This window comes from Vidua macroura, chromosome 11 (genome assembly GCF_024509145.1).
Source record: "Vidua macroura isolate BioBank_ID:100142 chromosome 11, ASM2450914v1, whole genome shotgun sequence".
In the NCBI taxonomy this organism is placed as follows: Eukaryota; Metazoa; Chordata; class Aves; order Passeriformes; family Viduidae; genus Vidua; species Vidua macroura.
Window position 1 is genome coordinate 23,100,879 of NC_071581.1, and position 15,848 is coordinate 23,116,726.

At 39.9% G+C, this 15,848-nt stretch overlaps 1 protein-coding gene across 6 annotated transcripts in view; it reads left to right on the top strand.

The window, feature by feature from the left end:
- The window catches only part of ADAT1 (adenosine deaminase tRNA specific 1), a 25,020-nt gene continuing 9,172 nt past the window's right edge, over positions 1-15,848 (top strand). Inside the window, exons 1-10 of one of the 6 annotated variants that reach the window (XM_053987479.1) lie at positions 1-76; positions 522-713; positions 1,482-1,550; positions 3,232-3,286; positions 4,071-4,198; positions 5,665-5,996; positions 6,204-6,283; positions 8,776-8,921; positions 11,133-11,232; positions 14,807-14,893. In XM_053987479.1, the coding sequence (XP_053843454.1) occupies positions 545-713; positions 1,482-1,550; positions 3,232-3,286; positions 4,071-4,198; positions 5,665-5,996; positions 6,204-6,283; positions 8,776-8,921; positions 11,133-11,232; positions 14,807-14,893 (1,166 nt within the window). In that variant the 5' untranslated portion in view covers positions 1-76; positions 522-544. Of the gene's footprint in view, positions 77-148; positions 224-521; positions 714-1,481; positions 1,555-2,732; positions 2,773-3,231; positions 3,287-4,070; positions 4,199-5,664; positions 6,284-8,775; positions 8,922-11,132; positions 11,233-14,806; positions 14,894-15,848 lie in introns of those variants that run through there. The other 5 variants (XM_053987475.1, XM_053987476.1, XM_053987478.1 and 2 more) reach the window with 5 other exon arrangements.

The following is a 15,848-nucleotide window of genomic DNA, read 5'->3' on the forward strand; positions in this document are numbered from 1 at the left end:
GCGAGCGGCGCGGCCGCGGAGGTTCGTTTGTCGCCGTCCGTCCTGGCGAGGAGCAGCGGTGCCGGTGTCCCGGCGGGTAGGGAGGGGCATGCAGGGATTTGCAGCCGGGGTGGCGGGAGGTGCGCCCGAGCGCGGCGGCAGCGCTCTCGGAGCGTGGGCTGCCTCGGGTCGCTCGGCAAGGGGGAGGCCTCGAAAAGGAGGCGGGTGGTGCCAGGCGCCTCAGGTGTGCTGCAGAGACCTCACCGGGGTGGCCGTGATGCATGCGGTTGATGGCTCCATAGTGGGAGCTTTGGGAGCCCGGCAGACCCACCTGCTGCTGCACTTAAGGGTTCTAGCGTTGCTTTTTATTACTTGCGATTTGGAAGAACTTATTTCATATAAGTAGTCTTGAAAGGGACGATGCAGTTAGGTCTTTGTTGTTGAAATGTGGTGCGGGATGGTGTCATGCAGAACAAGATGGTAGCGTTTGAAAAGATGGGGGTTGTTATTCAAGTGTTGTGATAGAATCCAATTCTGTGTAGAACCTGCACTCGAATCAAGAGCCATGTGGTCAGCTGATGAAATCGCTGGGCTATGTTACCTGCATTACAGGACCAGACTTCCTAAGCAGGGGAAGCCTGATCCAAACAGGGAATGGACTTCCCTGGCAGCTGTTGTCAAAGTGGAATCTGCAGCCCAAAGAGAGGCTCTTGATAGTCCAGGAAACTTGCAGGGTAAGAATGATTTTTGGGGATAGTGGTGGGAGAAAAGGAGGGGCAGAGAAGGTTCTTGGTGCTTTCTTTATATTTCCTTTTTTTAAAATTTCCTTTTTTTTAAATGCCTTTAAAAAAAACATGCATCCCTTCCTATTCCATCGGTCTCCACCCAAATTCTCTACTCTTTGTGATTGTAAACTTTGCAATTGTTGTGATTCACAACTTCTCTCTGGAAAGAGGTGGTTTTAGTGAAATGCTATTCTTCCCAGACTGTAAACAAGACAATGAAAGCCTTCACTTGGCTGTTCAATATCTGGTGAAAGTCTAGGCAGGACCTGAATTCCTAATACAAGCTCTTGAAAAAACGTGTTTGATTTGATAGAACCCGAGAAAGGTTTGCTCTCCTGTAACAGGTTACTACATCTTGTGTTTGTGTTAGTTTGTCATCATCTTCTTTTCCCTTAGTGGCACTTCAGTGTTGTTAGGCAGATTGTATCCCGTATTTATTATTTTTTATGTGCCTGAGGAATGCTATGGCAGTGTCTGCTGTGTGCTGTCTAGCATATCAAGCCCGTATTAGCATTCCTCCTATGTGGTCATAGACTTTTCGTAGCACTAGTGCTTCTGCCTGCTGTAGTCAGTTCTTGATCAGTTTCCTTTCTGTGAGGTTGCGTCATCTTCCTCTCTGTACATTCCCTTCTACTCAGTGTTCTGTGTGTTAGAATGACTGTATGAGAGCAATGCTAGAGGTGATAGTTTTTTCAGTTAATGTTGTTTCTTTTTCAGTAACTAAGGAAGTTGTTGCTATGGGAACTGGAACAAAATGTATTGGCCAAAACAAAATGCGAAAAACTGGTAAGTATGGTATAAAATTCAAGAACAGACTACCTGTACTACCTTCTTTCTTGCTCGTGTCATAGAGTCAGTGAAAATGTCCAAGGCATACTGCTCAGACTTATTCTGGATTGAAGCCATAAGTGTAAGGCAGACCTTCCTTCATCAACAAGAGAGGAGCTTAGGCAGCCACAATGGCTGCCACAAAGCAATGCTGCACTTGCTGCCTCAAAGGTGAATGAACTTTTTATATTTGGAAAGGTGTAGTTTAGGCCCCGAGTCTGCATACTCAAAGACTTCATAACAAAAAGCAAAACAAAACATAAGCAAAATAATTGTGCAGTCTAGTTTTGTTGGGGTCTGATGCAAGAGGTTACCACTGCTGGTACTAACCAGCAGGGAGGCACTAGTAGGGTTTTTCTTTCTTACTGCATATTACTGCTAGACAGTTTTAAGTGTTGTACAGTAAATGTATGGGATAGATAACACAGCTTCTCACAACTACGGTTCCTTGCTATGTGTTGTAGGAGACTTGCATCGCTCTCTGTGTCCATTTTTTAATTCATGATGTATCTGTCTCCTCTGCTAGGGAAAAAGCTGTAGTAATGATGAATGCTGTAAAGTGGCTAAGGGGGCAAAGTGTTCATGCATATGTAGGTACAGGGCTTTCTACCTTCTTTAGACTTCAGAGGAGGACTAGACTGAGATATCAGAAAGGGTTTTGCCTGTATCTGGTTTAGGCTACTTTATGTTCTCTATAGTGTCCTTCATTTTGAAATTAATTAGTGGCGCAAAAGAGAAGAAACTAGATTCTGTATCTTAGATTTTTTTTGATGTTTCTTGTGATTTTGCCATCTCAGAAGAGTTTTGATATAGACATTTTTCTGACTGATTTAGGAAAAATATGATCAAACTGTTGTATCATTTACAATCTAGATATTAAGGGTATAAGTAGAAAATGGACTAGGAAAAAGTAACACTAGTTAGTTTTGCCATTGTTTGTCTTCAGTGATCTCAAATTTAGAAAATATTCTCCTCTTACAATAACGTTTTTAACTTGGTGGTAGGTCATGTTAATGGTTATCTGTTAGATCACTTACAAACTTCTAAAACTGTTAAGGAGGATTTCTGTCACTTGGCCTTTTACCCCTGAAATAAAAGATGATCTACAGCTCCTGTTCCTTTACATACCATAACATGCAGATACTGTTCAGGAAAGCTGAAGATGAGATGTGCATACTTAGTAAGTCTCAGAATTATTTGCAGGAAAAATAGTTAAAATTGTAGGACATAGTTCAAAAAGAATCTTCAACCAAAAGCTTAACAAACACTTGAAATTTTCTGGCAGAATGTGTTTTGAGAATATCAAGATTTATGCTTGAAACAAAAGTCACAGGAAGATTTTGAAGGATGGTTGTGTTTATTCAACTCAAAGGGTTTCCAATATCAGAAGAGTTAAAATTTGGTATTCAGAGAAGTCTCTGACTTGCTGCAGACTGAGTACTTTTATCCTTCATTTGTGTAGGCTGTTGACCTCCTTTTGTCAGGATTGGAAGTTTAAATATCTTGCAATACTCTAAAACCAATTGGAAACCTTCAGATACTAATAAATATGGAGAACTGTCCTATGTCGAATTCCATTTGTTTTGTCTTTTTTTTTTTTTAGTAATGATTTAGTATTTGCATTTGGGTTTTGGTTTAGGAGACATTCTGAATGACAGCCATGCTGAAATTGTGGCCAAGAGGAGCTTCCAGAGGTGAGGCATGAATGAAATTTTACTCAGTGCTGTAACAGTACCGTTACTCAGTGCCACCTGAGGTTGTTGTGATAGAAATGGTTTTGACCTATTGCTGAAACAGCCAAATTTTGTAGCTTCACATATGAGAATGTAGTGAAAGACTGCATTACTTCTGTGTGGGCAAGACTCTTTTTCCTGTTGTCAGCAGGATTTTAACCTAATTTTTATACTTCTAGGTAGTGTTAAGGCCTTTTCACAAATGCTTGCTTCTTCCTTGTTTTTCTGGAACCTCTGTATGAAGAATTAGGATCTGATTTCATGTGACGTCAATGCAGATCTGATGACTGTTAGTCAAGGATAGAATTTTTGCTCTTTCCCACGTGCCAGTCCTCTTGTTTATGTGGGATAAACTGGTTCAGGGAACTGAGCCAGGAAAACAGTAATTCTGCAGAAATGAGTGCGTTTCTTGCAATTCAATGCCACTAGACTGAGTCTCATAGAATAAGATGAATTGCAGAGTTGATAAAAGCACACACAGTGGGAGGAGAGGACTTTACCTATGCAGTTCGAGATGGTTAACGCTAACTCCACTGAACCCAACTCTTTGAGGTCTGTTATTAAAATTCCAATGATGTGTTTACATTTATTATGTTGGATGCCGTCTCTCTGTAAAAGCATAAATGATTGGCTCCTGATAGACTCCCATCAGGAAAGAACAGGCACTAGATGGTATTTAAGTTTTGTTGTTTTCTCGTGTATCAAAAAGGAAGTCAGTGTTTCATGAAAACTTTCTGCCTAACAGGTATCTTCTCCATCAGCTGTGGCTTGCAGCTTCCCATCAGCAATGTATCTTTAGTCCGGGAACTGAAACTGGGAAATGGAAACTCAAACCAAATATCATATTTATTTTCTTCTCCAGTCATACCCCATGTGAGTATGCTGGAGTGAACCAAGTACTTTGCTCCCACTTATAGAGTCTTTTCTGCCCCATGTCTTTGTTTTGTCTCTCTTTGGTGTGGATTGAGAGCGAGGCAGCAACTCATGTTATCGATATGTGCCCAAAGATGTATTTGACTCCCCAGACAGATTTGGCATTTTATTTCACTGCGTGTGATTCAGGAGAACTCAGAAAGTCTGATGTACTGCTCATTATATAGTGGAATGTTTCACTTTAAACAATAGCTATTATTTTTCTTTCCAGAAAATAACATACTTGTCAGAGGTCCTGCCATATTGCCTAGTTGCTTTGCTTCAAACATTATCTCCTTGGATTAAAATTTTAATAAGAAATACTGACATTTAGCACCGTTCCTAAAAACTACGAAACAAAAGATACCCCACACCCAACCAACAACCACCCCCAACCCCGTGAAGCAAACAGAGAAAAAGAACCCCAAACCAACAAGCAAACAAAAAATCCAAACCCAAGCAAAAAGAAAAACGAGGGGGAAGAGCCAAAACTGACTCATACAAAACTCCCTAACAAACCAAAACCACGCTCCTGAAAAACAGGAAAAAAAAGCCCCATTCATGAAACATCACTAGCTCCCCAACACAAAACTTCTTTGGGAATGTAATGAAACGTCTGTCATGGAAAACATTCATGTGTTTAAAAAAACCATCACCACAAAGATGAAGATCTGTTCACAGAATGAAGGAATGCGGCGGTGTGTTCTTCAACAGCTAGTCTGTTAAGGAGCAAAGGAGTTTTAAGAACTCTCAAAATATGCCTCATCAGTACTTCAGAGTGAGTTAGTTGCTCATACATTTTCATGATTTTGAGTGCATTGCTGGAATACGCAATATTATTTTTCTTCATTAGTGCATTTGAGAATAGAAATTACGTCTCCACATTTATTAGTGAGAATAATTTCATTGCCTTCTTTTTCTCATATTGTGAGAAATTTCTCACATAAATCAGCAGGCCTGTCAGATTTGCTTTGCTTTGAGCTGAACTTCAAAATTTTGGTTGTGAGCTTGTTTCGGTGATACAGATTAAAGTTTTCACCCTTATTTGACAGATTATTCTTTCATTAATCTTTTGAGGTTCATATCGTTTGGTTAGATCAGGCTGGTTTTCCTGCGAGTCTTCAGCACTTCTTGTAGTCTGTCAAATGCCTTTGTTACCTTTTACTTTATAGGTTGTAAATTTTGCTTTCTTGATTATCTCTTAAATAGAATGCAGAACTTGAATTGAAGCATATATTGGCTCAAAGTTCAGTGAGATTTGATTCAGCATGGCACAGGACAATGTTGTTTCAAAAATAGGTTCTCATAGTTAAGTTTTCCTGAGTGCAGATCTGTGAAAGCTACTAGTAGTTGTAATATTACTGGTATGATGTGTTCCAGTCGCAAATGGGTTTTTGGCCAATTTTATGTTATTTCTTTTGTTCCAGGTGGAGATGCTTCTATTTTTCCAATCAGTGAACCAGAGAACCAGCTTTCTAAGCCATTGACTGAAGGTTATGCAGCTGTACAATCAGCAGTATGTAGAAGTAACCATAATCACTTATGTCCAGAAGATAAAAGAAAATCAGAGAAGATTGCAAGGAATTATATAATCAAGAGAATGAAAACTGATGATGGTGGTTGTTTTTCTGTAATCACTGAAGACCTGGCTGTTCAGCATGGATCTGTGAAACGAGAAGACAGCACAAATCAGAAGAGCTATGAATGTTCTGCAGAGATGCAAACAGCTAATAAGGAGACTGGCTTAGTGAGACCAAAGGTAGTAGATGTTCACAGAACTGGAGCAAAATGTGTACCTGGAGAGCTAGATGATTCCCGAATGCCTGGGCTGGGGTACCACTGTGTGGGATTATTACGAGTGAAGCCAGGTCGAGGAGACAGAACATCCTCTATGTCCTGCAGTGATAAACTGGCTCGCTGGAATGTATTAGGGTGTCAAGGAGCTCTTCTGATGCATTTTTTGCAGTATCCAGTGTATCTGTCAGCAGTTATAGTGGGGAAGTGTCCATATAGCCAAGAAGCTATGCGGAGAGCAGTTATTGAAAGGTAAGTGCTCTCCTCAGATGGTGCGTATGGAGACAGGGAGCTTTGGAAGACAACGTGTGTCATACAAATATTAGAACTTTAGTAAGCTTTCAATAATGTGTCTTGTAAGATCCTGATAGAGGATCTGTTAAAGTGTGAGCTGGATGAGCAGACATGTGGATTGAAAATGATCTGAATGACTGGGCCCAGAAGGTAGTGATCATTGGGCTAAGTGTAATTAAAGGTGTAAGGAGCCATGTATCCCAGGGATCAACACTAGGTCCAAACTTACTTAATGTCTTCGTTAATCAGTCATCTGGATGATGGTGCAGACTGTATGCCCAGACAGTTTGCTGAAGACTCAAGACTGAGGAGTGGCTGATTGGCCAGGGCATTGTACTGCCATCCACAGCGACCTCAGCATGCTGGAGAAAAGTGGGAACTCCATGAAGTTCAGCAAGGGGAAGTAAAAACCTGCACCTGGGAAAGAAACTGTCCCATGCACCAATACATGCTGTGGGCTGCCTGGTTGGAAAGCAGCTTCACAGAAAAGAACTAGGGGTTCCTGCTAGATGTGAAGTTGAAAACGAGCGAGTAGTGTGCTCTAGCAACAAAGAAAGCTAATGATGTCCTGGGCCACTTTAGGCCAAGTATCACAGTGGGTCCAGGGAGATGATCCTTCCCCTTGATTGACACTGGTGAGGCCACATTTGAAGGGCTGTGTCTAGTTATGGGCCTCTCAGTACAACAGAGATGTGGACATACTGGAGAGAGGCCAACAAAGGGCCTTTGAAGATGCATAGTGGATTTTTAGCATCTCTCATGTGAGGAAAGCTGGGACTACTCAGCCTGGAGAAGAGAAGGCTTGTGGGCATCCTATCAATTCATATACATATGTGAAGGGAGGTGGCAGAGAAGAGGAGGCGCTAGGCTGTTTGCAGTGGTGTTGGTGATAGAACAAGAGGCCATGGGCACAAACTGAAGCATGTGAGGTTCCCTTGGAACATCAGGAAACATTTGTTTACTGTGAGGGTGATGGAGCACTGGCAGAGGTTGCCCTGAGAGGTTGTGGAGTCTCCCATCTTTGAGTTACTCAAAAGCAATCTGGACACTGTTCTGAGCAGATGGCTGTAGGTTGCCCATCTGGAGGAGGGGTGGTTGAACTAGATGACCTACAAGAAGTCCCCTCCCACCTCAGCTGTTTTCTGATTTACTGCAGTGGTTCAGGATGCATAGTATGTGACAGATTGTACTGGTCAGCTGGCAGTGGACAGTTGTGTTACACTGGAGAGGCAAAGCTTATATGCATTTTCCTGGTGGTACAAATTTGTCTGCTTCTTTAATCTCAGTTACATCCAAGAGCTGATCTTTTTCCTTGCCATGACTAGTAGAGCTCTCATAACATAACCTGTCACCTCAGGGAGATCTGTGTGAGAGATGAACTGCACTGCTGCAAAATGAGGAAGGTTATCTGTTGTGCACTGGCCCTCTTCCTACTCAGATTCTTCAGTTGATGAAAACTATCCCAGCAGCAAGAATAGGAAGTGAATATTTTTCTTACTTGGGAGGCTAAATCAGTAGAGTAGAGAAGGGTAGGTGGATTTGGGCAGAGTGAGGGGAAAGGAGAGCAAGAAAAGAAACAGGGAGCTGAACCAATCTTTTTAAGCAGTAGTTACTAGACCAGTTCATATGAAAGGTTTGACTTTGTTTAGTAACTCCTTTTCTCTATACCCCTCCATCCTTCTAGAATGATTATAAAAGTGGTCATAAGTCTGTTAATGGAGAAACTCTAGTGACGTACCCGGTGGAGCTTTCTGGATAATCATTTCCTCATTCTGTGACACGTAACAAGAATTTGCCTAGCCTTGTTAGTCCTAGTGCAGTCAGGCACATTTTCAGACTATTGCATCTGACAGTATGAATCTCAGTATTAATTCCTGCTCTCTGTAAATATTGTAGTCATCAAACACATGCTGTTTTTTTCCTTATGTGATCCTAATGTCATTCAGTATGCAACCGTAATTTAAGGTAACAAAGATAAGATACACATGGAACTGTAGGTATACTTTGTATGTTTTTAGGCTTTGATTATAAACCTTTAGACTCGTAAAACAATTCCCGATGTAATGCAGTTGACTATGTAAATACCTTATGATTTTTATTTTTCTTTGTGATTGCAGAAGTATATTGCAGTTTTTGTCCTGCATACTTAATTGATCATAATAGCTTTTAACAAGATCTTTTTAAAAGCCAATTCATCTTTTTTTTTTTTTTTTTTTTTAGGATGGACAAGGTCGTAATAAATTAATGCGGCTTTGGGGTTTTATTTAATAAATATTTTTCTGAAGGGAAAAATGCCTCCAAACCTCCTTGTCTCACCTATATAACTCATGTTCAATTCAGTTTTAATGTAAAAGAAATGTATTTTAGATTATGAAGGGAAATTGTGCAAAATGGTCTTTTTTGGGAAGAGCATACTGAAAATCGCTTGCATTTTTCTGTGTTTACTGTAGGTGTCAGCACATCTCATCTTTACCAGATGGTTTTTTCACTCAGGAGGTTAAGCTGCTTCAATCAGGTCTTCAGTTTGAACACAGCCGTCAGGCAATTCAGGAAGTTCAAACTAACAGCAAAACAAAACTTGTTCCTTGTAGTGCAGGTGAGTTAATTTGGGCTAGTTGCGTAACTGCGTGCAAAAGTCCGAATAGAAATGAGGTGGGTTTGGTTGTTTGGAATGGAACATCATTCCTTCCCAGTATGCTAGCGGCAAAGTACGAAAAGAAAGAAGTTATTTTCAGGTCATGACTTAATTGTTAATATTTGTCTCAGCCTCTAGTTTCCAGTAGGCAGTTTTCAGGCTGAATAAACACTTGGTTGATGTGATTAAGAATTTATAATTAAACACAGACAGAAAATAACCAGGGGCAACGAAAGTTGAGTACAAGAAGAAAACAAAAGCTTTCTGTTTCCAGTTAGTTTTGCATTCTCCTTGGTAATGAATAAAAGACTTGCCATGCTGAGTTATTTTTGTAATTGCTCCAAAAATCTGTGAATGAAGAAAGAATTCAGAGTAGTGTAGTGTAAAAGCTGTGTTGATAGATATTTTGGGCGTAGCATATTTGCCGTGGTGATGCATGAATGCTTAAATCTCAATGTGATTTTGCAACATGGTCTCATTCAGGAAGAAAAAAGGAACTGCTGCTTTATGTGCATGGCTAAGTAGTTTCTTTAACTTGGACATGCCTACTTCTGCTCAGACTTTTCTGTCTGAATGAGAATTGGAAGTTTTTCTATTACAATAGAGTTAATGATAAAATAGAATGGAGATATTCCTTAATGGAATTCACATTCATTAAATTGGAGTTATTTACAAGTGCCAGGAAGGAAAATATTTTAATTTTGTGAGATAGGAAACAAATTTCGTCATTGAAAAATAGTGCCAGTTAAGTTGCCAAAAAAGGCCTGAAAGCAGCTGTGACTAAATGTGGTGTATGTCTTTCTTGCTGTACACTTCTCAGGTCATTCTGTTAAATAAAGATGAATGATGCCTTAGCACAGTTTATTTGTGCCAGGTGGTTTATTTTCTTGAAGGAGTAAAAATCAGAATAAACGCTGAGTTTAGGGCTATTACAGAGAGTATTGAAAGATGCTTGATGGGAACATTTCAGCTGTCATTTTAAGAAAATATCTTTTCTGTTTAGTGCTTTGAAGTTTGAGGTAATGATGAAAAAGTGAAAGAATGGAAAATGTTTTAATTTTTAAGTAACTTTGTATCTGCTGGTCAGAAACAGATACCCTCTAACCAGGTGATTTTTAGATATTTCACATGTGGAGGATTTAATACCAGTCATATGTATCTAATGTTATTTCATGTTACACAGGACTGTAATTTAGTAGAGTGATACAGCATTGTACTTGAATCACTGTGTAAGTACAATTGGCAGCATACAGCTGAATTGTAATACAAGGGTGAGTAACATAAGCAGTCTTTGAGCATCTTGAGTAACAAGATGGTCTTAGGAGTCAATGCATGTGCAGCTATTTTGCCTGTTAGGAACACAGAGAAGAGGGAGAATTTATGAAATGGAAGCTGTCTCATGGTAGTAGAAGTTGAAGAATCTGCTGTTACGCTATGGAGGGACAGATTGGACATGTCAGTTTCTGTTGACATGCTGCTTATGCTTTGCTCATTACTTAGAAATTGTAAGGTATTGTGTACAGAGTTTCAGCATTAAGAAGTTTACAGCCTGAGATGATTACAAAGTTCTCAGACTTGGGGTAGAGTTTAAGGCTGTTGGCACTTGCTATCTCTTTCAACAAATTATTTTTATTTAAGTACTACCTAATAATGTTTTTCAAGTAAAGTCTACAAATATTTGGTGTATGTCAGTTATCAAACATGAAATTACTTAGAGCACACAATAAAATAATAGCGGTCAATAAATTAAGAAGGAAAACATAGAGTGACTGGTGCAAGTAGTTTAGGGCAGTATTTTACAGCCTGATGTGAAAATAAGCCATCTGACTTGGAAATTTTTTCATGCGTTGTCTGGACAGGATGCACAAAAGAAAGTAGAATCCCCCTAAGAAATGGAGAATTACAAAGCTGAAGACCAGATATTTTAGAGGCATGGATTGTTAAATGATCAAGTGAAGATGAAAGCTCTGTGTGTGTGTGTGTGTGTTTTCATTTTTTTAAAGTAAACATTCTTTTACATACTGGAATCGTGGCCCTAGAAAACCATGGTCCTCTTTCTAGTTTGAATGCTTTTGGGAAGCAGCACATGAACAAATATAATGAAAGGAAGTGTTTCTGGTTCTGCTTTTGTGACAAGAGCATCTCCCTTGTTCATAACAATGTCTTCTACAGCCATCAGTTGGAGTGCAGTCCCTGAACAACCTCTGGATGTCACCTCAGACGGTTTCCGCCAGGGAACAACAAAGAAGGGGATTGGGAGCCGTCAGAGCAGGTGTGAGAGTGTTGTAATATCCAGACATGTTTTATTTGTTCGCTTACGTGCCTTTGTCAGCTCATCTGATGTTGTCAGAGCAGGAGGAAATCCAGAGAGTGGTGAAGAAGGGGGAAAGTAGAGAGCAGGGGAAAGGGAAGAGTCGCTGTGTAAGAGAGGGAGGGCAGTTGGAATAATGAAAGTTACATGAGAACTAACAAGTTTATCCTATTTCTTTATCCCTGTTGAGAACATTGTAGATAATGGTGGTGAGGATCTGTGATCAGTTTTTATTATAAGGATGTTTACTGTTGAAGGAAACAGAATTTTTGCTTTCTGGTTTTGACTGTGAGGGAAATGTGTGCATTGCATGTTCTCTTTCTAGAGATTTCTTTTTCTTGAATAGTCAAGCCAGCTGTCCTGGATGTATGATGATTAAAAGTGCAGCTTTGAAACATGACTTTCTGCCTTAAAGTTTGAAAATGTGTTGAAATGATGGTAGCACACTCCTAACATGAGCATGTCACCTTTCCAACTCATCTTGGCACTTGGTTCAGCCAACTTGTCACTTGGCTCTTTAAGAAATCCTCTATCAACAGTCATAGTTTAAAGAAATGATTACTTATTTTTCATGAGGTTAAGAGGAATTACTCATAAGCAACTGCAGACAAATTTCTCCATCTCTGTATTATCTCCATTTTAGGTGAGGTGGCCAAAATTATCATTGTTCTGTGAAAATTCACCTTGAGGATTGGTGTTCATGTTTTAGCTGTTGGCTGATTATACTACCAAATTATCACTGATCATATTGTTCATGTTTCCCAGACTTTTTGGAAAGATGATGACAGTCCTGACAAGGGGTGAATAACACAGTAAATACAGCTTAGACAATTCTTGTGGAGAATGTATTCATTTGCCTGCAAGTTGCACGTTCTGAGCGTCTTGAAGTTAGGCCTGATTTGACTGAAATTTATCCAGGTATATCCTAGTATTTCCAAATTTTCAGTGGAAAGAGGAGGATCAGAAACTCAGTGGTTTGTGACCAGTATTGGTGTAGGGGGTATTGCTGACATAGGTGACCTAGGTGACTTAGTGCATCTTTTAAGACAGGCTCCATGTGCACTGTAGAATATTTACTTTCAATATGCAAGTATTCCAGAAGACATGTGAAAGATCAAACAAACCAGCTAACCCCTTTTTCTCAGTAGGATTAAATTTGTAACATAGCATTTGTGCATCAGCTCTAAAACTTGAGAGCCATCTCCTAGCTGACAATTAGCACAAAAGTGTAAGAACTCAATTATTGTTGAAAGATCATCTTCTCGACATGTGCTTGAAGTTCACTAAAACTTTCAAAAGTTATTAGAGCCTACAAGACTGCGTGATTACAAATGTCTCCTTTCCTTAGGAAATCAGAATTAAAAACAATGTCAATGAACAAGTAAACTATTTATGCTTTTGAGGTAAACAGTCACAAAAGGAACTTTTATAATGAAAATAAGGAACTTACAACCTTATTGGGACTGGTGGTGCTTAATAATAAACAAGACTTGTATTTCAACATTCTTTTTCCTCTCAAGGAATCTCAGGGTGATTGTTGGGAAGTGTTGTTTCAGGGTTTTTCCCCCCCCCTTTCAATATGCTAGATAACATTAAATACCAAGGACAGTAAGGCTGACTGACTGAAAGGAATTTGTAGGTAAATGTCTGGTATGTGCTTTTGTTAATGCTTAATTAACTAAACCACCAAAAACTACAAGATGAAACTTTGACAAATTAAATTGAATATTAAATTTTAGAGCATCTTTGCATGCCGTCATCACCAGTGGGGTTCAGCAGGACTCTGTTTTAGGGCCAGTGCTTTTCAGCATCCTAATAAATGACTTGGATGCAAGAGTCAAAGGTACACTAAGTTTGCCAGTGACACTAAATTGGCAGAAACTGTTGACTCCCTTGAAAGAAGACAGGCCCTGCAGAAAGACTTTGACAAATAACAGGGTTGGGCAATCACCAACCGTATGAAGTTTAACAAAGACAAATGCCAGTTTCTGCACATGGCACAGGGTGACATGCATGTATGGACAGATTGGGGAATGAGAGGCTGGAAAGCAAGGCCATGGAAAGGGACCTAGGAGTCCTGGTTAATGGCAAGTTGGATGAGAGTCAGCAGTGCCCTGGCAACCAGGAGGGCCACTCTCATCCCGGGGGGCATCAGGCCCAGCACTGGTGGCTAGGTGAAGGAGGGAACTGTCCTGCTCTGCACTGCTCTGGTGTGGCCTCACCTCCTGGGGGCAGTTTTGGGCATGGGAATGTAAGAAGATAAAGCTCTAAGCGTCCAAAGGGGAGGCCATCAGGATAATGAAGGAGGGGAAGCCCTACAAGGAGTAGCTGAGGTCACTTGGTTTGTTCAGCCTGGAGAAGGGCAAACTGAGGGGAGGCCTCACAGCAGGCTGCAACTTCCTCGTGGGGTGACACAGAGGTGCAGGCACTGTTCTCTGCTCTCTTGTGACCAGTGACAGGGCCCGAGGAACGGCTGGAGCTCTGTCGGGGGAGGCTTAGGCTGAATATTAGGAAAAGGTTCTTCACCCAGAGAGTGGTCGGGTGCTGGAACAGGCTCCCCAGGGCAGTGGTCACAGCGGCCCAAGTTCAAGGAGCACTTGGACAATGCTCTCAGGTACATGCTGGGATTACTGGGGTTTTCCTGGGCCAGGAGTTGGACTCGATGATCCTTCTGGCGATTCTATGATACTATGCCATTTTTGATGTTCTTAAAATACATGCTAGCAACATAGGAAGATTTTTTTTTTTTTAATTGATTTTGTTTTCAGTGAGAATCAGCTTGCATTTGTTGGAGAACTGAATCTGTCATTGTTAAGACGAGTATGCAAAGATAATTAAATGGAGGAAACAACTGGGCCATTCAAAACAAAGCTGCACTTTATAAACAGTGATTCTGGTTGCCATCTCTTTGGGGAAATAGAAGGGCTCAAAGCTGACAGATGTATATAGTATCTTCTGAAGATCTTTAAAACTTTGGCTCACTTTATTTTTTGATAAGCCTCTTTGTATTTAACTGCCCTGCAGCTGTTGCTGAATGTGTCCTCATCACCATTGTGAAAACATCAGCATTGTTCCAGATATTTCTGCTCCTTCTTTTTTTTGTTTTGAATAATACAAAATTTAACAGTTTGAAAAAGCCTTTGGAGTCCCATGCTTGTTTGATCTGTTCTGGGACTAGTCCTTCTGGCTAAACCTTACTGCAGCTGTGAACTGCAGTTTCATGCAGAACAGTGCAGTTTCATGCAAATAACAGTGTGATATTAAAATGTTCATTCTGCAAAGTGGTGAGTGCTGGCTGGGAGAATGGGGCAATGGAGCTTTTTGTCAATATAGCATTTAAACTTAAGGAAAAAGGCATGAGGGCAGCTTGGGTGGGGTAGGTAAACAATAGAGAAGTTTTTACATTCTTTGGGAAGTGAACATAATGCTTTCTATCAAAAATGTTTAGCTGGGATGTGCTGCTGTAAGGTGGAGTGAATTTATGATTTTTTTTTCCATCAGAATTTCTAATTTTTAAACTTTTTTTTTATATCAGATCCAAAATCTGTAAAGTGGAATTCTTCCATAAATTCCAAAAGCTGGTGACAAGTATTTCACAAGAGGATCTACCAGATACTCTACGGTAAAGACATTATCATTGCCTTTAGAAGAGTGAATTTATTTTAATCAAACTGAAGAATATTGTAATGATACAGTTATCTGCTCATGAATCTCATTTTAGATAAGTCCATTGTTAAAGTTTGATACTTGAAAAATGTGGAAAGAGACACAAGATGAGGAAGTGGTATCTTTTTTGAAAATATGAGCTATTAGATCAGCTGTCTGCAGCTTTCTACCCTTGGTGGTATTCAAACCCTGCATCCCAAAATTGCCATGGAGTTATTGATATCTAGTTGGTGTTTAGTAATTCCATCAAATTTCACTTCTTTGATTCACCAGAAGGAAGAGTTTGAATAAAAAACCCTTTTTTCTTTTTTTTTTTTTTTTTTAAGTTTAGGTTAAAATCAGTTTTTGTTTTAGTGTATGGTGTAGTAAGAGCTAGTAAAGTGAGATAGTGCTCTTTCTGCATTTTTCTCTCATATGGTTGGTAAGGATAGGTAGGGCTCTTTCTGCAGTGCATATGTTGTATAAGCAGAGATCTTCTGGGAAGAAAATAAAGCAGCTTTTGTCTGAGGAAGCCATAATTGGAATTTTCCTTTACATTATTAAAAACAAATTTAGTTTATCAGACTGGGGTTAATTACTTCCAGTAATCATCTGGTCTGGCATAGCATTAGGTGCATTATATATTTGGTGGTATACTATAAAGGTAAAAACATAGTTTCACATGTACAGAAACTTAGTTCTCTTTGTTTTAGAGACTCTGGGAGATGTAGAGAGTTCCAAATCCATTGTCATGGAAGGTTTATTTTATTTTAGACTTACTTCCAGATATAATTTCACCAGCTTTAGGATGCAGTTATCCCAACTCTTGAGCCAGTTTAACTGCTTGTAGCTGCTGATTAGGTGGTCCCACAGCAGTTCACTGCTGCTACTGGCTCTTGATTCCTGTTTCCTCCCTGGTATCAGTAGAACCT